Genomic DNA, 25132 nt, shown 5'->3' on the forward strand with positions numbered 1-25132 from the left:
CTTATGTTTTTCCTCATTAGCCAATGACAATATACTTATTAATGATATTGCTAATCATTATATGAAAAAAGATGTTACTCACAAGAAAGAAAAGAGACGAATCAGATGCCAGTGTGTTTGAAAAACAAAAACAAAACAAAAAAGCAGAGGAACTAATAGAAAATATAAGCTTTCAAAGGCATATGGTCCCTATAGTTAGAAAACTAGAGGCCTTCCCATACTGTAATAGACATACTAAGAGAAAATAACATGCATCTGAATCTCAGAAAAAAAACACTGGGTCTGCAGTTAGGGGCAGGTTTCCACTTTTCCTCTTTAGTCTCCAGCCTGTCTGGTTATACTTCTCATCAGCTATACCCACTAGAACCCCATCTACAAAAGCTTAAAGATGAAACAGATTAGTGACACATAAGAAAAAGTTTGGGGACCATTAAATTATGTTTATATACCTTTATTATCCATTAGCTAATTTGCAAGAACATCCAAAAGAGATAAATAATGCTGTGGTTTATAAACAATGATCTGAAGACACGCTAATCTGGACCAATGGTAGAAGGACCTATATCAGGTTGCTTTTTTAGGCCACCATAAAGCAGTGGGAACAGATTAAATTCTCTAGGTTTCTAGATAAGGGAGAATTAAGAAACAGGGTCACATAGAATTCACTATCTGCTTGAATATTAATATTTCAGAGAAAGTCTGGAAACAGATAATGGTGCTAATCTTTCCTAATTTTAGGGCACCCAGGGAAAAACCTCAGTAAATTAAAAATTATCTTTTTATTTATGTCTATGTTTCATCTAATTAGACAAACTCTCAAAATCTTCAAAAGCAGACATAGGTCTTTTTATAATTATTTATTAATTAATTTACATCTTAATTTCTACTACATAGTACAACTCCTTTATCCTAGTACTTCTCCATTAAATAGCAAGTTAAATCATACTGTTTCCCTACAGAATAATGCAGCCTACACTTTGAATATCACAATTTGTCATCGTTTCCTTCTCTACTTCTGGTGGTTCCTGAATATTCTTTCATTGTGTGACTGTTACCCCACAGTAATAAAAATGGTGATGAGTCATCATCCAAAGATATGTTAAACACTCAAACACCAGGTGTTAATCTATTAATATTTTTTGGTTAAAAATATTCTTTATATTTAAATGACATCTTCTTTTTCTGGAATAAGTATAGACATTTTCTTATGAAAATCTGTAGGAAGAAAAGTTTGACTGAACACAAACTGGTTTGAGTTCAAACTTTCCAAGAATTCATACACTCTTATTTGTAAATGATAGCGATTGTTATCTTCAGGAGAAAGGAGAAGTTTCTCATAACTTGGAAAAGAAGGTAAAAAATATTCAGCTTTGATTACAATCAATTACGTCACGAAATACAAAGTAAAATATTGTCATACTTCATAACTTGGCTGGCTTACATGGTTAAGTAATTTGAAGAGTAAGATTACCACAGTATATAAAGAGATTCTGCCCTATGTTAGGGATGAGGTTTTACATGGGTTTTTTTCTAATGATAAAATAAAAACTAAAAATGATAGGAGAGATATTCTTGGTTTGGTAACTGAGTCCACTTCAAGATCATAATTTTTACTAAGGCCATGATTATAAAATTATGCTTGGTGAAACACTCTTGGAGGCAACTATGGAGCAGAGAGAGGATAGGGTCCTAGGGTTCCCTTCTCTATGTCCCTACTCTGGGCAGACTTTGTTTTAAAAATTGGGCTTCCACGTAAAAGTCTGTTTGAATAAAAGTTTGCTGAACTTTCCACCTAAGAAAGTTTGACTTTCAGAAGTCTGTCTGATTACACAAGTAATTCAAATTCTTTTGATGGTTTATAAAGCAGGCAGTTTCTTCAGATTTCCCATGTACAGCAAAAACTTAATGACTAGGTTTTAACAACTGGATCAAAGTGCATTTTCCCCCCTTTAAAATACTGAGGAATAAGATAGGTTCTCTTGGGGGGGCGGAAATCCTAGTTTGTATCCTTTAATAAAAGAACAAATTTTTAGACCATCAACATCAGTCACTTCAAACCAGTTATTGACCCAAATCACGGTATTACAAAGTTAAAAAAAATTAAGAAAAAAATGACTGCATCACACGTAAACACACCCATATCCAGAATCACTTTTAGCATATACCATTCAGCATTGTGATGAGAAGTTGAAACCATCTGTGGAAAATCAATCATGGTGATGTGGTCATCTTTATCCAAAATGAGATTGAATTCATTGAAATCTCCATGAATCAGTCCATGATTTGCAAGTTTGACAATTAGGTCCATAGCTTCATCATATACAGATGCAGGGTCTTCAACATGGTGTATCTGACATCTGAAAGTGTGAAAACAGGTTATTTATATTCATTTATGATTTTCATGAAAGCAGGCATGCATATTATTTTTTCCATTTCTTAATTCCCTATCAGCTTTCTCTTCATTTCTATTAGCACACAGACAAGATGTAACAGCTCCCACATATTAAAAAAAAAAAAAAAAAAAAAAAAAAGGCACACCCTGTCTCAACTCTATATTCTCTTTCTACTACATACTTTCATGGATAATTACAGCCCAACTCCTCTACATGTACTTACTTCATTTTTTCCCTCCCATTCTTTTTTTTTTTTTTTTTTAAAGTTTTTTATTTTATTTTGTTTTTTCAACGTTTATTTATTTTTTTGGGACAGAGAGAGACAGAGCATGAACGGGGGAGGGGCAGAGAGAGAGAGGGAGACACAGAATTGGAAACAGGCTCCAGGCTCTGAGCCATCAGCCCAGAGCCTGACGCGGGGCTCGAGCTCACGGACCGCGAGATCGTGACCTGGCTGAAGTCGGACGCTTAACCGACTGCGCCACCCAGGCGCCCCTCCCTCCCATTCTAATGAACTCATTTTAAACAGGTTTTCACCTACTTCGTCTGAATGCAATAGGTAGAGTCAAAACTACCAGTAATTTCCATGTTGCTAAATCCAGTGGTCAATTCAGACTTCATCATATGCGGTCTCTCAGTTAACCTCTTCCCCTCCGCCCCCTGCCCCACACCCCCGCTGAAATGCTTCCTTCACTTGACTCTTGGTACACCAACTCTTCAGGCTGTCCTCTTTCTATGTTTATCATTCCTTCTCAGTCTTTTTCACTAGTTCTTCATCTTTCCCCAGACGTTTAAACTTTGGAGCTCAAAGGTTAATACTAGGAGCCTTTATTTAGAATAATTCTTGGTGATCTCATTTAGGCTGTTGGCTTTAAACACCTCAATCTATACTTCTCTGAACTCCAAGGCATCTCAAACTTAAGCATGTCCCATACTGAACCTCTGATTCTATCCCATCCTCTAACTCCAAGCTGCTCTTCCTGCAGTCTTTCTCATTACTGTAAATGACAACTTTGTACCTCCAATTAATTTGTTATTCAGGCCCCAAATCTTGGTGTTATCCTTGACTTTCCCTTTCTTCATATTGATATCCAATCCCTAACAAATCGTGTTTGTTCTCCCTGCAAAACATATTCAGAATCTAACCACTTTTTATCACCTTCACATCCACAACTCTGATCTAAACAACCATCATCTCTTGACTGGATTATTGCAATAATTTCCTAGCTTTTCTTCCTAATTCTGTCCTTGTCACCTTTCAATCTATTCTCAAAACAAAAGCCACAGTGATTCTATTAAAACAGTAGTCACATCATGTCTCTTCTCAGTTCAAATTCCTCCAATGGATTCCTATCCAAAACAAAATAAAAAAGCCTTGTGCTATTGCTACAATGACAACGACACTGCAATATATAAACATATGAAATCAACATGCTGTACAATTTAAATTTGTATGTCAAATGTACTAAAAAAGAAACTAAAAGTTCCTTGCAATTGCCTACAAACCTTAAATGATCTAGTCCCCTGTTGCCTCTTTGATCTCATCACTTTTTATCTCTGCCCTCATCCACTCAACTCCAGCCACACTAGCCTCCTCACTGCTTCCTGAACATGCAGGCATGCTCCAATCCCAGGATTTATGTACTTTGCTGGTGCCTCTGTCTGGATCTCTTAGATATCTGCATGGTTTTCTCTCTCACTTATTTTAGGATTATGCTCAAAAATACTTTATCAATGAGACTCTTCTTGACCATTTCATGTAAAATAGCAGTTTCCTCCACTCACCTCAGTACTCCCTGTCCCCTTACCTACTTTATTTTTATCTATAACATTTTCTACCATCTGATAATCATGTATTTCCTTGTTTAGCTATTTACTGCATGTCTCTTTCTATCAGAACATAAACTCTATGAAGGCAGAGATTTTGTTTTTTTCACCGGTAGGCCTACTAAAACAGTGCTTAGTATATACTAGATTACTAATAAATACATGCTGAATAAATTACAGAGATTACAAAATTCATACTATCAGAACAAAATTGAATTTTTAATTTGCATGTGAGACTATTGCTTTGTGGTAATTTCTAACCTTCCAGAAGCAGTATTTCATTTAATTAAAAATATTTTTTGAAAACTAAACCTTACATTTATTTATTAGAATCCATAGTTTCAAGAATAATAAATACTTACAGAGGATAGCCACTTACGAGTTCCATTACCACTGCATGGCGATTATAATCAATCGGTTTTGGGACTGGAAATTTCCTCTCATACAATGACTAAAATATAGCAAAATAGGTATAAACTAAAGAAGAGGTCATTAATATTTCGGGTAAAATAAAAGTAAACATACCTGCCCACAACTAGAAGAAACATACAAGATTTTACCAAATTACACGTGATTATTTATGGCTTATTCACAGCACAAAATGAGCTACACATAAAATAAAATTCTAAACCAGTTAACAATTCACTTTTTCACCAAACGCTAATTTACTGAACATTTACTAAATATTATACATGGTGCTAGGGTTACAGAAATGAATGTAAAAAAGCCTGTCCTCAAGAGGCCTATAATCTCCTAGGATATACTCTCTTCATTTTATTTATTTTTATATTATACTTATTATTTTTTAATCTTTATTTTAATTAGGCTCCATGTCCAATGTGGGGCTTGAACTCATGATCAACAGTCACACTCTTTACCAACTGAGCCAGCCAGGCACCCCAGGATATATCCTCCTATTTTTTTACATTTCTGCCATCAATTGGGAGTGTGCTTAAAAATTCAAATGGAAATAAACTGTGAGTGAGGAAATACTCTTGTCTTCTGGCAGATTAGAAAATGAAATATCCCAAAAGATCAGGTATTGTAGCTTACAGAGCATTGACCTTTTTCTTCAGACCACAATATACAATGTAAATTATGTAACAAATATACACAGTAGTAGTTTGAGTCATATTACTTCAGATCATCCATAAATCCATCTTTTCTTAACTTCTTATGCTTAACTTCTTCTACCTTTTGCTTACAAAGTCCTGTTATTACTTCCTCCAAAATATGTTAGGTTTATGGTCTCTGCAATTTGGAATGTTACCATTTGAAAGTAGGCCTTTGTTATTTATACCTGATTGCTCTAACAGTGGTTCTAGCTCTTGCCACCATAACTAACCTTTATTTTGGGTACCAATACCAAACTAAAATACTTAGGTCAATGCTCCATTCAGAAAAATCTACAATGTTTATAAATATTGATTTCAGTCTCAACAACTTTTCCTAGTTTTCAGAACTCTCTTTAATCCACCTATCAGGTCCTAGTTTTCCCAATACTCTTTTTAAAAAATATATATATGTATATATTATATTTATATTATAAACATAATATATAATAAGTCTATGTAATATTTATATTACACACAATATATTACATATATTATACACATATATAATATATAATGTAAATATATACTACATATAATATATACATGTCTATATTTATAATATAAATATAGACACATATATAATATATATTATATATATATAAAATACATATTATATATGATATACATGTATATAATGTACATATATAATGGTCATTTATTTTTGAAAGAGAGACAGAGACAGAGGGTGAGCAGGGGAGGGGCAGAGAAAGAGAGAAAGACAGAATCTGAAGCAAGCTGCAGGCTCTGAGCTGTCAGCACAGAGCTCCTTTGCAAAGAACACTGTCTTACTATCTTATCCTTAGAGACAAATCATATGCATGCTTCATGACTCTACTCAACTCCTACTTGCTTTATGAAACCTCTTTTATCAACTATTCTACTTTACAGAAGTTTCTCTAAACTTAACATATAATTTAATTTTTAAATGTTTATGTATATTTGTGTTATATTCCCAACTTATAGATGCTTGACTTCATTACTTATTCCTTTGGTAGCCACACCTTCAGCCCACCCTATGCCAGGTACTTAATACAGTGTGGTAGGCATACAATTCATACTCCGTACATATTTATGAATAGGGCTAATTTCATAAAGCATTTATTTCCTATCTTCCTTGCTGAGGAACTGAACTCCACTCCCCAAAGATTTTTGTTTGTTTGGCTTTGAAGATTTTTTTCAGTACAAGTAGTTCTGAACATGCTTTGGCAGCTCAATAGCATATAACCTTAACTACTGTCATAATGGTCTAGCTCTTGCACTATGGCTTACTCCCTAATCTTATTTTATCTAATTAAATTTAATCTTACTCCCTCCTAGGAAAAAAGAGAATAAATTTAAGGAGCTATTGATGCACAGTCTGCTTCTATTCTAGTATCTTCATATAAACATCTGAGAAAACACCTAATACAGTTTTAGGAAAATGTGTAATAATCTCTACCAAACTGCTTATTTACTGAATATTATAAGATACAAACCATCAGTATGTAAGACAAGAAACACATAACATGTATGGTATCAGTATCAGCTATTTACATTGTCTTCAGAATTCTTCCCCCATAACTACTAAAAATTTAAGCACATGAATTAACCTACTCAACACCAAAATGCAACTTCCAAAACTTTCATTTACAAATCACATACTATAGCATTATGTATGTAAATTATGTACATATGTATGTATGTACTTTTAGTAAACTCCATACCCAATGTGGGGCTCAAACTCATAATCCGGAAATCAAGAGTTGCATGCTCTTTGACTAAGCCAGCTAGTGCCCCGAGGGTGACTTTTAATGATGTAAAATTTTAATTTTTTTTTTTTTCAATGTTTATTTATTTTTAGGACAGAGAGAGACAGAGCATGAACGGGGGAGGGGCAGAGAGAGAGGGAGACACAGAATCGGAAACAGGCTCCAGGCTCTGAGCCATCAGCCTAGAGCCCGACGCGGGGCTCGAACTCACGGACCGCGAGATCGTGACCTGACTGAAGCCGGATGCTTAACCGACTGCGCCACCCAGGCGCCCCAATGATGTAAAATTTTAAAAAGTGAAGTTAAGTAGTAACAAATAAATACTACTGGAGAATAATAAAAATACAGTATTATTTGCTGTTTAATTTAAATGTTATCAAAGATATATATTTTGATTATTAAAGAAACTTAACAAATATATTCTGAACTTAATTTTGAAGTTAAAAGATGAAAACCTAAAGATTTTTACCATTCCTAATATGCATGCAAATTTGTACATCAACATTTCTTCTCCATTAAGTGAAGGAAAGGTACTAGTCAGCTGAGACACTAAGGTTTCTACAGATAATCACTAGAGGTAATTCCCTGGGGTTTTCAACTGGAGACAAACATATGCATATTTATGTATACTAAATAGATACATATTCACACACACACTTTTGTGAGGCAATTACATCACTGATTACTTAAAGCTATTTGTTAATTTGCATTGTAATACCTTATTAATACTGTAGAATACTTGTTGCCTTTATGCATTAATAACGATTAAAAATGCCTTCACATAGAAAAAAAAATCACCAGAAAAACAAATAACAAAAATAATTAACAGTTAAAAATAAGTGTAATGACTGGGACTGGGAGTAGAGATGTGGGGAAAATAGACTGGTAAATGTCACTACGTCCTTTCAGTTACATGTATTATTTGGTTAAGAGACATAAAATTATTTACAAAATACCTTCATGTAAGCAAATTCTTTCATGGCAGAGAGACGAGATAAATAAAGCCAAGACATGTTATGCCTGTGTTTATGATAATCACGCTTGTTTTTCAGATTTCGAAAGGAGGTTCGTCCCAGCCTATGAAGCTTTAATGCAAATTGCTGCCCTTCTTCATTTGCAACAACGTAAATATCTAGAGCCAAGATGTAAAAAAGAGCATTATTATACTTTCATTCCAAAAAGTTCACTTGTAATTTCCTAATTTTGATTTTATTTACATCAATTATATCTTTCCTAATAACCACGAATACTTACTACTCAGCAAAATTATTTTAACTGCAATCCAAAATAAAATGACATGTATTAAAATCTACTACAAAAGAAAAGAGGGATGTTGTGTGTCAAAGGTTATTACTTCCAAAGGTGCTCAACACTCAATTCAATTTAGTGGGAAAAATGTAATTGTCTTTTAGCATCCTACACGTGTAAGAAGCAATTTAATATCTTCTTTTTCAACAACACAAAGTTCAATTCTTTAACTGCTTCAATAAATAATATTCAGTTGTTAGAATATAATCCTATAGTAATCAGAATGGAGATATTCCCCTAAGTATTCCAATTATCAATAAAAGTCGGTATTTGTTAATACTGACATTTAAAACATGTCCTAATTATTCATAAGGATTTTAATTATTACACATCAACAAACTATGTCTCACATTGGCAGGATTATAAACTGGCGTAAACTTTTGAAGGGAAATCTGATAATATCAAAAATTTAAATGTACTAACTTTTGTGCTAATAATTCAATTTCTAAGACTGTATTTACAAATTTATTTGTACATGTGCACAGAGGCATGTGTACAAGGGTGTCTACCACATCATTATCTACAAAAGAAAAGGTGAAGTAACATAAATGTCCGTAACAGCTGGGACTGGTAAATTCAATTACAGAGCACTCATACCATGCAATACTCTACATAACTATGAGAAAGATCTATCTGTTAACATGAAATGATATCAGAAATGCATCCAGGGACACCTGGCTGGCTCAGTCAGTATGGTATGGGACTCTTGATCTCGGGGTTGTAAGTTTGAGTCCCACATTGGGTATAGAGATTACTTAAAAATAAAATCTTAAAAAAAAAAAACCCAAATCAAATGAATCAAATGGAAAAAAATCAAGTAATGTTTGCTTTTACCTGTGATTAAAAAGATATATATGTGTATATATACATATTTTCAGTGCATTATATACTATTATTTACATAGACTATTCCAAGAAGGATATATAAGACAGCAGTCAACAGTAACAGCTTTCAAAAGTATGACAACAGATGGAGACCTGGTTAGGATAAAGTTTTACTTTTTATTTTACTTTCTTTTGTACTATTTATGATTTATACAGTGAAGTTCTTATAAACAAAAAAATGTTATTTTTTAAATGAAAAAATTGGACATAAGAGGCAGCCTATCTAAAAAGAGGTGTTAAATTACCTCATTTTACACATTTCTCTCCCTCTCACACACACACACACACACACACACACTGCTGTATTTCGCAATCTTGCATTATGTATTTGTTCAATGCTATTTTAGAATGCTTTTTTCTGTGTTCTACATACTTAATTTTGCCATATTTCTGCGGTAGAAAAATGTGTTATAGCTTTTAGTCACTGTCTTCTAATACTTCCTTGTGTTACATATTTTAACTCTTACAAATGTCCATTTATAACATATAAAAGAACAAATAATATATTTGCCAAAGATGTCAGTTATTAGCAGAAAATGAATTCTTGGTATAACTGAATTTTCAATGAGAGACTTATGAAAAACAATAACCTACCAAACTAAGAGTAATTTCATCAACTTTACTGCTTCCAACTAACTTTTCAATTCACTGCTTAGCTGAAAAAAATGGAAAAATTTAAAAGATATGTTTTCTCAGGGCACCTGGGTGGTTCAGTTGGATAAGTGTCTGACTCTTGGTTTTGGCCCAGGTCATGATCTCATACTTTGGTTCATGGGATGCAGCACCACATCAGGCTCTGTGCTAACAGTGGCAGAGTCTGCTTGGGATGTTCTCTTTCACTCTCTCTCTGGCCCTCCCCCTGCTCATGCTGGCAGGCACACTCTCTCAAAATAAATAAATAAACATTAAAAAAAAAAAAAAAGATAATGTTTTCTCAAAGAGAAATATAAAGAGAAACTAAAGCAAAGAAAATGAGTTCAGTAGTACTATTAGCACTTACCAGATTCTTTGCCAACACCTATCTGGTTTCCAACAGATTCAACTACCTGTCTAGAAGAAAGTGTTTTCAAAGCTAGGTAATCATATCCTGCATTTGTCAACCGATAGCCCTGGACAGCTAGACAAAATAAAATGAGAAAGACTGTATTTTAGTTACATCGCACAATCAAGTCACATTAATTCAAGTCATGAGAAGAATTTAAACAGTAAGAAGTCTTAGCTGAAAAGATTAGCTTACCCTGTCCTATGAGTTTGGCATTTCTTCCTATAATTTGTATTTTCTCTCTAGAGGTGTTACTCAAAGCATAACTCACAGACTGACACCAGTCTATATATACTACTAGTTTGTGATAAGACAGAAACTGAATGAAGTGGTTAAGATCAGTATTTTTTAAATCACTTTCACCAAGCTTTTTTTTTTTTATGTCTTTAGCTCCAATAAGGAATTTGTGCCTGTATTTTATCAGTTTTTAAATTTCATTTTTCTAGTAATTACTTTTTAACTGTTATTTTATAATAAAGTATGGCTCCATGGCAGGTTGAAAGAAACAAACTCATTCCTCACCATGGATAATTTGAGAGTTAATGCTCTGGAGTCCTGTGGCAAATTTTCCAAAGATTGTGGCAACAATTATCTCTATCCTATTTGCTCTTCTGCAATTGGAATTTGTTATGAGGAGATAGAGACTATTTCTTTACTCTGTTTATCTGGGTGGGCCCTGTGACTACTCTAATAAAACATGGTAAAAGTATGTGGGTTTTCGGGTCTAGATAGAGTGCTTTGCTGTTCTCGCAACTTTGATTTTCTACCTTTTTAAATGCCTGCTCTGCAAATAAAATAAAATAAAATAAAATAAAATAAAATAAAATAAAATAAAATGACTGCTCTGGGGAAAGCCAGTTATATGAAAAATCACAAATGGTGCCATAAATACTTACTTTTGGTACGCTCCCAAGCTATGAGTTTATGTTTCACTAATTCTCTTAAAACTTTATTACAGCCACCATGTTTAAGGCTGGCTATAGAAGCAACCAAACTGCAGGGAACTATTTCATGGTTCTTCATGCCCATTTCAACCTGAAATTAAAGGAATTATATGCATTCATAATCAACACAGAGCTACTATCAAAACCTTACTAAGAAGTTAACTTCTCCTTCAAATTTCTCGGATCATGCAGTTCCCCAACCAATTGGAGACATAAGTGATACCTTCTCTGGACATATATTAAATCATAATTTGATATATAATCACTGATATTCATATTCTGCCTCTATACTAAACTATACAGGTAAAAACTGTGAGTGCTTAACAATTACTGACGTGGCAAATATTAAGATATTTGTTGACATCTAAATGTTTATCTGTAAAAACTATAGGTAGTCCAGATATTTATTTAAAAGGTATTTAACATGAAAGTACCATGCAGGAATAGTGGAAGATAGAAAAATATACACAAATAACTCTCAACTCTTTGGAGAATTTATTATCTAATAGTGTAAATAAGAACCGATACATCTAATTTTATTAGAAGGCAAGAAACAGTAAGTGCTAAAAAAGAAGTGGCTCAGGGATGAACAAAAATAATTCTAGCTGAGGGATCAGTTTCAGGAAGAAGTGGCACTTGAGACTGACTGTGAGATGCAGAAAAACAGGAAAAGTATACAAGGGAATATCAGAGAAAGACAAAAGATTTGGACATGGCACATATGTAAGGCAGTACAGAGCACAACAACAGCTAGTACAGTGGTAGCTCAGATGCAATATTGAGTTCATGAAAGGAAGGCTGTAAAATGCTTTTAAGTAAATATAAAAAGCCTTGAAATGCAGACCAAAGAGTTTCAGATTTCTTTTTGAGAAACAATGGACCCCCTTGAAGGGTTTACATACGAGTGATATATGAACAGAGATTTTTTAAGGACGCTAATCAAGTTCTGGGAGGTCCTTCAAACAAAGATGTTTAAGGTAAAGTGGAAAGATACATCTATACTCAGTAATGAAGTCACAATTAAAGGGAAAAAATTGTCAATTATTTGATAGAGGTAACAGATAAAGCTGCCAAGTGGATGTGATCATCAAGTAAGAGATAATGGAAGACAAAGGAGGGTTGAGAAACAGAATTTGGGGGGAAGTTCACATTAAAAGGTAGGGTAGCCAGTCAAAGTAGGGTTATTGATGTAGAAGGCACCTGAGAAGTAAAGGAAGAGAGAGTCAAGGAAAGGTGGCCACTGATAGCAAGGATGGTAAGACTCAACTGAGACTGAAATATTCTATTTAATGAGTAGGTCATTCCTTGGTGAGCCTTAAAGAAGAGTTTAAAATATCACAGAAGTCAAGTTTTGGAAGATAAATCTGGCACTGTTTTGATGTCCCAATCAAAACCTCGTACCTTAACTCATTTTCCGTGCTTTGTTCCATCTCTCCTAGTCTCTAACATTCTTTCTCTTGACTCCCCTATTTCTGTCAGAGGCATTAAGGATTAAGTGAACATGCTGATGAAGCAAAGAAGGAAGGTTATCTACCAGAAGTGACAGATGTATAAAGTACAGCTGAATTAAATAATCTATGGGAAGAGAAACGTGTCTTCCAAACTTCATAATGAATTTGCATTTGACAGTTTAATCCTTAAGTATTGCCTATTTAAGCAAAAGATAGTATCTTCTAAAAAAAAGTCATTGTTTTATTCTGGGAATGCCTAATCTATGTGTTGCTGATATTTGTGCCATAAGACTATGACCAGTAAAATTAGTTTTTGTCACTTCCCTGTTTAAAACATTCAGTGGACTACGCCATTTACCGAAGGCATCGATGCGCCCCATCCCAAACGTGCACAAAGTCTCTATTCTATTATTCTCGTTATCATCTCCGTACACTTAATATCTGATACTATCCTCCTTTATTTATTTATTTATTTATTTATTTATTTATTTATTTATTTATTTATTTATTCGTTTACTCGATGATCTGTCACTCTTGTCTCGTACCCCGGTGAATTCCCTAAGATTGTCACTAAAAACCAGATAAATAAGCGTTGAGTGAATGAAACTGAATAAATGCTATGTAAGTGAATCTGGGAGTGAGGAACTCAGTGCTATCAATTCTCAAGAAGTCTTAAACTCTTGCTCGGGTGGTGGGAAGCCGAGCGTTCATAGGCTTTCCAGGCCACAGAGATGCAAGTGTGGCTCTGGAGTACAAGCCGGGAGCAGAAAGGAAGGAAATGATTAGAAGGGGGGCCTCTGCTCTGTTTTAGGGGAGACGAAATCTTCCGACCAAAAGCTTCTGAAAAACCCGACTGTCGGGTCTTTTCCCCGTGCCCAGTCTGGGTCTCTTTGGAGGGCCTACAGCGTGCTCGGCTGAGAGCCGAGTTCGAGGAGCAGAGAAGAACCGCGGTGGGAAAGGACAGGGGACAGGGAGAAACGGCGAACTTCTTACCGCGGTCAGAACCCTGAAGTCATCCCGGCTCATGTAACGTAACTTGGCCACATTCACTCGCCCCATGGCGGCCCAAGATCAAGCCACAAGTCTCCCTCACAACAGATGAGGAGCACAAGGTAAGCCCACACACCAGACTCTCTCAAGCCTCTCCACCTCCGCCGCCGCCGCCGCCGCCGCCGGATGGTTCGCGCATGTGCTGATCCTTCCTGAAGGTCCTTGTTAATAAATAGAAGAACTAATCTGGCGTGGGAAAATGAAATGCCTTCTGAGTTTTATGATGCATATAGTATGGGTCAGTGCAGAGTATTTTTTGTATAGTGACTTTTTCATGTAAACTAACGGACTTTAAAAATTCTCTACAGTATTTCCTTTTATTTTTCATATCTGTCAGGATTGGTTGCCTAAAGGACGCCATCCGTCTGTAAGAACAGAATGGCAACTTAACGGGAGGAGCAAATTTTACCCACAAACAGCAATTCCTCCTTTAGGCAAAGTGAGTTCTAATAAGGGTGGTTGGAAAATGAACCCAAGCGCGCTTAAAAGTAACAATAGTAATTATACAGACATGCCTCCCCTAACAGGACCTGCTGAGAAAAGAGGAAGGCGTGGCTAGAGTGAGAACTCCGTTGCGTTTGCTCAGTATTGGTTTTAGGTTGGTGCTCGAGACTCGGGAGTGCGCTTGCGCCTGGCGGGGGTGGAGTTTAGGCTGTGTGGAACGCAGGCTGTCTTGGTCGCTTCTCCCGCTCATTTCCAGAGAAAGTGGGCCATTTTTAAAGGTGGTAACGAATCTCCGAGGATGTTTATCCAAGGCCAAGGAGTAATTTCAGGGCTTTAGGAGAGCCACCCACACTGACCCTGGAACTTTCTACGTCAACAAAAATGATAACCAGAGCAGGACCTTAAACAACTTGCACCTCAGAGGGTGGGTACTCTACCTTCCCTACTAAAGCAACAGGGGTAACAAAACTTGTGTGATATTGTTTGTGTTTATATTTCCTTTCATGAACTACAGTTTAAACCTATTTTGGTATCCCTGTCACGCATTAAGATGTGGGTGCTACATATGGCCACGAAGGACTGTGGCCTATTTCCACTTTGACTCCATTCCCAGCCACTGCTGTTTAGCCTCTCTCTGGATTTGGGTCTTATAACTTTGCAAGTAAACTTTGGAGTCCATTTTTTACAGAGTCCCCTTTTTCCTGCTGGGGTTCCACGGGCCAATGTGTCCATTTTCCAACTCTCCAAGGCCTTAGTGAGTATGTTGCTTTGTCCAAACACAGAGTTAGCCTTTTCATAAAACATGCACTGCTGTTCGAAGACAAGCAGTTGAATGTGTGCTTTCATTCCAGTCAGAATAGTTAATAGTCTGAAACCATAGAACACAGGCAGCAGAGCAGTCCTCTGTCCCCTCTACACCACAACATTTGGCTTCTTTTTTCACTTGAATGCAGTAAGTCTTTGATTAACCATGCTCAACTAATGGAAACCTCCATTGAAATGGAATTTTTCTTTCTGTACTTCACATAAAAATGAAAAGTTTTTAAATAAACCAAATGACTAACCAAATGAGCAAGAGTGAGATGGGAAACACAAGTCGTTTGGTGGCTATTCCTAATTCAACATTTTAGCAGACATTGCTAATCTATTACGGCACAAGCCTTATGTTACTTCTCAACTCTGCCCCAGACAGCCACCACTAGTTGACTGGATTTGGCTCCACTTGCTGCCCTGGTTCTTGGGTAGTCCTTGGGGTTGATCACACTGAGGCTAAATCTCTTCTACTTTCAATATTAAAATATGTTTTTAATATAATCATCTTAATCAGACCCTGGAAGAGTAAAAGTGATGCAAGTACTGTTCAATATTCTGTTCTCTATTGTACCATGCTTAGTAATGACAAACAAAAAATATACAGTATTCTGTCTTCGCTCATTTACCATTTGTGAAATGTATATGCCAGAATTTTTGCTTGGTCCTGGGGAAAGAATCCCAGACCATAAGCCTTGGGGTGGAAGGAGATGAATAAAAAATAATAGTGTGACAGAGAGGTATGAAAAGGATTTAGCACATCATTATTACCTATGCCCATATCTCACCACTATGCCCCCTCTTCCCTCTGCCCCCCTCCCCTCCGGTACCCAGAGTTTGTCCTAACAAGCTGCAGGGCGTCTTGTCTATGGATAAAAGTTCAGACTTGTTAGATTAATTCAGACTTCTTAGGCTGGCAGTCACCATCTTCTACAATCTGTATCACTGCTTACTTGCAAGTAGCATATACTCTTAACTAATTGAACTGCTTTGTTTTCTCTTGTACAATTACCTTGATTTCCTGTCTCACTGCCTTTTCCATTCATCTGTAATGCTCACCTTCCCACCTCTTTTTTCATCTTCTTTCTAGTTACTACATATGTAAATCTGACCTATCACTCTTAATACACTACACATCCCATGAAACTTTTCTTTTTATTATCTCTATATTATTTTTCTAGGGTTGCTGTAATAGGCATAAATTTGATAGTTTAAAACCAGAGAAATTTTGTCTTTTACAGTAATGGACCATGCTCCCTCCAGAGGGTCTAAGGGGCAATCTGTTTTTTGCCTCTTTCAGCTTTTGTCACCATTTGGTGCCGACTGGCATTTCTTGGCTTATAGTTGCATCACTCCATCTCTGCCTCTGTAGTCACATTGCATCCTCCATTTCTGTGTGTTTCCCTCTGTTGCTACCTTACAAAAATACATGTCATTGCATTTAGGGCCCTTTCAGATCTTTAATCACATCTGCAAAGGTTTTTTTGTTTTTGTTTTGTTTTTGTTTTTCCCTAGAGGATAAATTCATAGATTCTAGGGATTAGAACATGTATGTCTTTTTTTGGGGGCAGGGTCATTATTCAACCTATCATAACTTCAAAGGCAAGTAAACTCTTCCTCCTTTAATCTTCTGTAGCTCTTTATCTTTAATGATCCTGGCCACTTTTTAGTGACCCCCCCCCTTAGCTAGAAATTAGATTAACTGGACAAAATTTGAAACAAAGAGATTGAATAAAAAGTTTAGAGTCAAGGAAAATAAAAATGATATATTTATGTTTAAGATATTATACTCAATGTCAGAAAAAATTGTGATAGACTTTATTGCACATGGGCTATAGTGCCATATATGTTTGGGTATTGGAACTATCAGTGGTAGGAAAACACATAGTATGGGATATATGGATATGTGGAATTTATGGAAAATTCCAGTGAGAAACTCACAGGTGGACTTGAAGGGTTCTGGAGCATGGCATAATATGCAGCAGAGATATATATAAATTTTGAAAAGCAGCTTTGTGCATATGCAGATCCCTGAGAGAGATGGAGTGCCTGACATTGAGATACTAGGTGATATTGTACCCACAACTGTCCTTCACAAACTGATTTGTTGGTCAGCCATGTTATAAGTTTGGGCAAGCTCAGCAACAGTCCATTATAGGGTTAAAGTGGTTCATTCAGGAGTGAACACAAGCAAGACCAGACGGCACAAATAAGCTGCATGACCAGGTAGCCTGGATTCCCCTGCCCAAGTGCCTCTCCCTCAGCTCATGCCTCAGTAGGTGATCCCTTAAGATCAACTAGTGAAGGAAAAATAAGGCCACATTTGGTTCATGTATGAATTGGTTTGATATTGTTGAACTGTAGCCCTAATTGGGTGGCCTTAAAAGCTAAGTAAGAGGATATCTTCCTAATGGTCAGAGCCTTGGGAGATGCATCTGGTACTCCACTTTGTTTAGCAAGAGAAATAATCCAAGGTTAGAATACACATGGATTGAGGAATAGTGGTGATTAGCCTGGCTGGTGGGTCAATGGCCTGGAAAGGACAAAAATTGTTAGATTGGGGATAAGGAATTCTGAGATAGAGGCATGAGAATGGGCATATTAGAGTAGACAAGAAGGGTGAAGATCTTTAGATTGCGTAGTAACACCCTCCAGAAAGCATCTAACACAGAAGAGGCACTGAACAACCAGGTGGACTAAAACCATGTCTAGTTGTTGACAGCCAGCCTCTGTCATTGCAACCTGCCACCACAGTGAAGTCACAATTGGTAAACAAATGAATTAGTGAAGGTAGCAGTGATGGAGGAAGCTAAGCATGGGCTTAACAACACAGACTCTAAATTACGAAGGCTAAAATGGCTACTGCTGTTCCTGAATACCCAATCCACATTCAGACACCAATGCTGAGTGTAATGCCATCCCTCGAAGAGACTCATCAGTCACTTGGTATCAGAATGACTGCATTGGGCCCCTTCTACCATAAAAGGGCCAGAGACACAGATTCCTCATAGATATATATTATGGTCATAGGTTTGCTTTTCCTGTCTGCAGAGCCTCAGCTTGCACCAGTATCATAAGGCTTACAGAATGTTTGCTCTTACAGCATGGGACTGCACTTTACTTCAAAGGAGATACCTCAGTATGTATATGACCATGGGATCCCAGCTTATATCACATTCTACACCATTCAGAAGCTGCTGGTATGATGCAATAATGGGCAAGTCTATTGAATGAACAGCCTGTAGAAGGCATTGCTGAAGAGGCAGATCAGAGGTAATACCCTGTGAATTTGGTTGCCATCCTCTAAGAGATCAGTGATATGGTCCTCAGTAGGTTGAATATATAGGCCCAGAAATCAAGGAATGGACACAGTATTGGCTCTACCCACTGTCATTCCCAATAATATGCTTGTGGAATTTCCATCTCAGCAACTCTGGGCTCTGAGGGTTTAGGAGTTTTGGTTTTCAATGGGGAATATTTCTGCCAAGGGACACAGCCAGAGTTCAAATGAATAATTAGCTGTGGCTGCTACCTGCTCTTCAGACTACTTGTTGCAAGAAGACATGGCATGGGAAACCATTGAGACCTTGAGGCAAGTATCTGGATCATGCCACCAGACAAGTCATGGAGATCAGCAGGCATGCCAACTGAAGGTGAGAGTAATCTAAAATGGATAGTAAATGAAGGTAGTATCACTTATAACCCAAGACTAGCTGCAGTGATGTGGGCTATAGTTTTTCCCATTAATCTCCCCAAGAAGCGAAATTCATTGGAATCCTGAAGTTGCTTCCAGAATTTAAAGTAGATCCAAGTAGCATACGGGTTGGACTGTGGTGGACACTGTGATGTACCACCCAGCTATCCCCCTCCAGGAATGAAGGACTTACTTCCCCCAGCTCCTGGAAGTGCTGCCAGCAGAAAATGCTCAGCAGTCAGCCTCCACTTGGATTGCATAGGCTGTAGGATCCATCTCACCCAAGATCATACTTCCTTTCTGGGTTTGCATAGATTCAGTGACTGATTGACATAGATGTCTAAGTGCTCAAATTCTTTGCACCAATTCAGCATAACTCTGAAGGATCATCCTATCTTTAAAACTCCTTGTAGAATCAATTGCAGCCTCCTTTGGTACTGCACCCCATATCAGCCTCTTTCTTTGCTTACTCCTGCTCTTTCCCTGCTCTCTTCCAAGGGTTGATTATAAGAGCACTTCTTATTAATACCCCTAATATAGTACAGATCTGCTTTCTAAGGAATTTAACTTTTACCATTTCTGGCTCCTCAGCTTAGTGTTAATAGGACCCTGCTATAAAAATGGGATAGGCAGGATAAGACCGCTAAGCTAGAGGTCATTGGATTAATTCTGCCACTAACTAGCTTTTTGACCTTGGGTACACTCTTTAACTTCTCTTATTCATACAAGTTTTTTTGTTTTTTGTTTTTTTTTTAACTGTACCTCCCAAGCCATGGTGATTTTTATAGCACCTTAGGAACTACTGGACACTCACTTTGAGTTCAGTTAGGACAGAAACCATGATAGATATTTAAACATGGAATTTAATATTAAGAATCATGAATTTGACATAAAGCTAAAGAAAACTGAAATGGTGGTGGGGGGGGGGGTGCGCCTAGGTGGCTCAGTTGATTAAGCCTCTGACTTCAGCTCGGGTCATGATCTTGTAGTTCATGGGTTCAAGCCCCTCATCAGGCTCTGTGCTGACAGCTCAGAGCCTGGAGTCTGCTTTGGATTCTGTGTCTCCCTCTCTTTCTGCCCCTCCCCTGCTCACGTTCTGTCTCTCTCCAAAATAAACATTAAAATTAAAAAAAAAAAAAAAAGAAAAACTGTAATGGGAGAGGAGAATACTAAAGCATCATAACTACCACTACTAAGCTTTGAGCAACTAAAATAAGAGGTTTGAAATGACTTAGAAGCTTAGAAAAGAGGCCCTGTGGACCTGAGCCCCAGACACTCGGAGGAGTGCTAATAACCCTGGGGCAGGAAGACTCAATAAAACTGGTTCAGCAAGACTGGTTTGGTTGGAAGAACTGCAAACTACACTCAGATGTTGCTATGCAAGGATGTTGCTGATGGGCTGAGGTGGCCTTGGGGCAATGCTAACAAAAATGACATACCTAGGAAGCCTCAAGGAAACAAACAGGAAATAGAGGAACAAATTGATTCTTCCTCCTTTAAGATTACTTTTCAGCAGAGTATAATGTAGAGCCAGCTGGCAAAGCAGAAATGGTTCCAGTCCTGGCATCAGAAAGTGGAGTGTAGCGGTCTGGGTTTTGGAGGTAAGAGACATTAGCCTAATAAGGGGCACAATCTCTAAGAGATTTTTGAGATTTGATACTGTACTTGTCTGCCTTAAAGACCTGTACAGGGTTATCAAGTAAAGTTCTTTATGGTTTCCCTTTTTTTTTTTTATTTTTTGATATGTTTTCTTTATATGTACCTTGATTCAGAGAATAAATAACTTAGATTTTTGTTCTTCCATTTTATTACCTTAATTAATGGATGTACCAATTTTAGTCTTGTTTTGATATTTTGTTATATTTTTTGTTTACAAGAATGAAAAATAATCCCATTATTCTGTTAGATATTTTTAATAAATAAGGGCTTTTGAGTTTCCCCAAATAGTGTAATCATCTTGATTACAAGTTAGAGCATTTGGCCTACTTTTCCAAGTTACTGTTTCAAATTTTAATTGTTTCCACACACTAAATTTTATTTAGTTTTTTGATTTTTTCTTTGAATAGTGAATCTGGGTTCTAAAAACATTCTCTAGACTATGGAGAACTAACTGGTCCTCTGTTAGAATAGCTTTTTTTAGGCTAAGCTACTGCTTGACTTCCAAACTTGGTTAAGCATTCTTACTCTTTCCCCTTTAACATGGCTTAATATGCTACTCTTTAATGTGAAAACATTATTTTCTCACAAACAAGGAGTTCTCATGAAAGTAGACTTTATATAAAATGTGGTATTAAACTTTCAGTAGGAAATGGTCAATAAATAGAAAATATTAAAAATGAAGTGTGCAAGGGGCGCCTGGGTGGCTCAGTAGGTTGAGCGTCTGACTTTGGTTCATGCTGTGACCTCACAGTTCGTTAGTTGGAGCCCTCCATTGGGTTCTGTGCTGACAGCTCAGAGCCTGGAGCCTGCTTTGGATTCTTTGTCACCCTCTCTCTCTCTCTGCCTCTCCCCTGCTCATGCTATGTCCCTGTCTCTCAAAAATAAATAAACATTTTTTAAAAAAAGAATAATCAATAAAACACTTTTAATTGCTGTATAAAATACAGGTGATGGTCCAAAAATACACATTCTCTAGGATCCAACTTGTGAAAATGGGTTCTGGTTAAGCTTAATGGAAGGAAGTACCTGTGCCAGACCCCCACATACTGCAAATTCTTTTCCTTAGGTAAATTTATAAATACCTTCACATGTTTGCTGAAAGTCCACCCTGAACAGAGCAGTTCATATACTGGATCCTTTCATCCTCATTTTGGGAAATCACTGTACTTGAGACATGTTCAAATGATTCTACTTTTATGACTACAGGTGTCCTTTTTCAAACAGGTCTCCAAGGATAAGATTATTTAGTTCTCTTTGAATTCCTAGCTTTATTAATCTGCCATCTATGGTCAGAGGACATTGGGATATGTTAGAATTAGCTTTTAAAAAGTGATTAGGGTTACCATAGTCCCTAATACTCCTGATATTCCAAACTCATTTATTAACCTACTAGGGAGTTCTTGTCAAGGCAGTTGGAAGTTGGCTTTAACTTATCTAGTTGCCGCCTGATTATTAGTTCATGTTGAACTGGTTTGTTTATCTGAACATATCTAATATATATTAAGCCTGTATGGAATAAAGCTCATACAGTGTAGTTTAGCCTAAAATAACCTATTGGCTGGTAATTGTTAGAAGTTTCACTATTTGTATAAATATTAGAGTTGGTGTCTTCTAGTACTTAACACGTGCCCTGTTTATAGTCACTGGAGCAATTATTTAGTTTGTGAATAAACTGAACCCCTCTTTTGGGTTTTTTCCTTATGGTTCCTGCTCTGGGCATTTTCCTACCTAACTCAGGGTAGGTGGATAAAAGAAAGTGAGGTGAAATAAAAACTGTTATTTTTATTGTTGTTTTTATTTTATTAGCTCAGATAAAATATTTCATAAGAGTTTGAAGGCATTACATTGAGGGTCCTGGCTTATCTAAGGATTTTTTTTCCCACCATTTTCAGTATTTCTCTAGATCACTGACAATAGATTTCAATGATCTCAACATTAGTTTCTTAAATGTCAAGATAGATTATGATTTATGATGTTTAAGGTATTTTAGGACTAAATTTTTAAGGAAAACTATTTTTATTTATTTTTCTTTTAACTTTTAAATGTTTATTTATTTTTAGAGTGAGCACGAGTGGGGTAGAGGCAGAAAGAGAAGGGGACAGAGGATCCGGAGTGGGCTCCATGATATGGGGCTTGACCTCACCAACTGTGAGATCATGATCTGAGCTGAAATTGGACACTTACCTGACTGAGCCACTCAGGTGCCCCCATTTTTATTTTTAAAAGTTTATTCTGAAAAAAAAATTCTGAATATAGAATTTCATGTTAAACTTTTTCAGCAATTTCTTTTTCAATATTCATTTTTAAATTTGAATTTGTTTATGAATGATTCTTAGCAGAGTCTGCTAATTATCCCCAGTGCCCATTTTTCCCTTTTTTCTTTTATCAATAGAAGCTGCTGATTTCCAACTGGGCACATGGTCCCTAAGCTAGAGATTATATTTCCCAGCCTGTTAGAACTAGATGTGGTTACATGTCTAAATTTTTACCTATGGAGTGTGAGTAGAAATTATAAATGCACCTTCTGAGTCTTGTCTTTTAAAAATTGAGTATTCAGATCCTTCTTTTATTCCATTCTTCCATAGACTGGACCTTAACTGTCTTGGTAGTGAGCTAGCTTCACAGATAAAGGTGATTCTCTGAAGGAAATGTCTGAAAAATAATGTGGAAGGGCCCTGGTCCCTGGGTGACATCAAGGAGCAGGCTGCCTTCCCATTTTATTCCACCTGTCTAGCTCTTAATGTTACATGAGAGAGCAATAAACTTCTGCTGTATTAGGGGGTCTTTTGTTACAAAAGATTGCTTCTTAACCTAATTAATATATACAGGATTTTACGTGAATATTTTTCTGATTATTTGGAGCTTCAAAGGAGGCTCTAGAGGTCAAGGCTCATAGATGCTAATTATCTCCATTCTAAACTTAAGCATTACCCATTTATGGGAGATTGGAAAGGGGGGCTTCCAAAGCTCAGTTCTGCTCTCATTAACCTATTACTTACCTCCTTTCTGTGTAAAAGGAGACTGGATATTATTGAAGACTGAAAGATGGAAGCTTATAATTGAGTATTTCTTGGGAGAGAGATGTCAGTGTTTTCTAATGTTTCCTCCCCTACCTTTCCAAGAAGAAAATGGTGCTGGCCTCTACCTCAAGCCAAATGATAGACCTTAAATAGGTACAATTACAGAACTTCACATGGGGCACTGGAAATTTAGGGGATATAGGGGCTGTCAGCTCTCTCACTCCTAAGAGTCTTAAGTCAAAAGACTGGCTGGAGGGGCCTACTGGGAAAAAAGCAAATGGAGAGGGTTGTATTGAGATCATCCAATGCTTCCACAATTTGGTTGGGCAACCCTCAAAGAGGTTAAAGAATTTTGCTCATTTATAGTGGGTGACTAAGTGTAAAGTTTTTATAGACACTTGTGTCTATAAGTTTCCTTGTGGTCACTATAAGTTTCCTTGTGGTCACTACCTGTTGAGCATGAGCTTCAGGATAAATTCTGCAGTGTCATATTCATGAGTTATGCATTAGGTTTTACCAAGGACAGTGAAACTTACAAGGTGAATTACTCTGAGTCTACTCAGGAAACAGGAACCATATCAATTATTTTAATTTAGAGAATTTTATATAAAGAACTATTTACCAGGTACTAGAGAACAGATATCCTCCCTAAGTCTGGGGATACAAGAGGGAAATTTGTCAATATTTTTAAATCTGAGAGGCTTGGAGGAAGGATTTTAAAAGCTGGGAGTCAGATTTCTAAGGATGAGTCATTGCCTGATTATTGTTGTTACTTCAGGAATATGGGTGCTGCACTGAGAACTCTGGGAGGGCCACTGGCCATCTGGCACTGGTATCGCTGAGGGGCACGATGAAGGTGGTTTTGGGAGTGAAACTGCATCTTACTGCTGCTTTAGGATCAACTGTTTGTCAGGGGTAAAGTGTCATAGCTGGGTGACACTGACAGAAATAGGAAGAATACAGGAAGGGGCAAGACCTTTTCCCCTCTTCCTTTTTTCTTGTCTCCTTTAAGTGATCCTATTGAGAGAATACAACAGGGAGCCAGGTGTTCCTTTTAGATATGATTTTGTTTTGAATGATCCTAGACCAACATACCAAGCATGAGTTCCATATTTTGTCTTCAGGATTCACACATTTCTATCAGCCATTGTAGGGGAGTACAGTCACTTCCCAGATGCATCCCTGTCTATTTTGCTATAATGTACTTTATTTTTTTAAAGTTTGTTTATTTATTTTTGGGGGAGATAGGCAGAGGAGGGGCAGAAAGAGAGGGAGATAGAGAGAATCCCAAGCAGGATCTGCACTGTTAGCACGGAGTCTGAACACAAGAACTGGGAGATAATGACCTGAGCCAAAACCAATAGTCAGACACTTAACTGAATGAGCCACCCAGGAACCCCTCTGCCATTATCTACTTAAGTTTTCTCAGGACCAAGTCATTTAATAGATGATGTTGTTCCCGCTGCAGGGAATATATGTGAAGTTTTCTAATTCTTGTTTTCTTTAAGTTCCTCCTTCTAGGCTTGGGTGAAATGGTGAAGTGAAGATAATACACACAGTCTCTCTGCAGAGGGTTGAAATTATAGCTTTCTTCATGGAAATCTTCTGTACATACACTTTTGTAATTCCCATCAACAAAATCCTTTATAGCCTTGGTAAAGGTGAATTGTCTATCCATTTCTCAGCCACCTATTTGGTCTCTACCTCTGCTTTTCAAACCTCTAATGTAGAATGTGTATCATG

General features: G+C 36.8%; 1 protein-coding gene across 1 annotated transcript in view; it reads right to left on the reverse strand.

The window, feature by feature from the left end:
- The window catches only part of RIOK2 (RIO kinase 2), a 38530-nt gene that overhangs the window by 8257 nt on the left and 5141 nt on the right, over positions 1-25132 (reverse strand). Inside the window, exons 2-7 of the mRNA XM_047869681.1 lie at positions 13706-13861; positions 11214-11352; positions 10276-10392; positions 8040-8215; positions 4583-4671; positions 2166-2357 (exon numbers count right to left, since the gene is read on the reverse strand). Coding sequence (XP_047725637.1) covers positions 2166-2357; positions 4583-4671; positions 8040-8215; positions 10276-10392; positions 11214-11352; positions 13706-13771 — 779 coding nt within the window. The 5' untranslated portion in view covers positions 13772-13861. The remainder of the gene's footprint in view (positions 1-2165; positions 2358-4582; positions 4672-8039; positions 8216-10275; positions 10393-11213; positions 11353-13705; positions 13862-25132) is intronic.

This window comes from Prionailurus viverrinus, chromosome A1 (genome assembly GCF_022837055.1).
Source record: "Prionailurus viverrinus isolate Anna chromosome A1, UM_Priviv_1.0, whole genome shotgun sequence".
NCBI classification, from domain to species: Eukaryota; Metazoa; Chordata; class Mammalia; order Carnivora; family Felidae; genus Prionailurus; species Prionailurus viverrinus.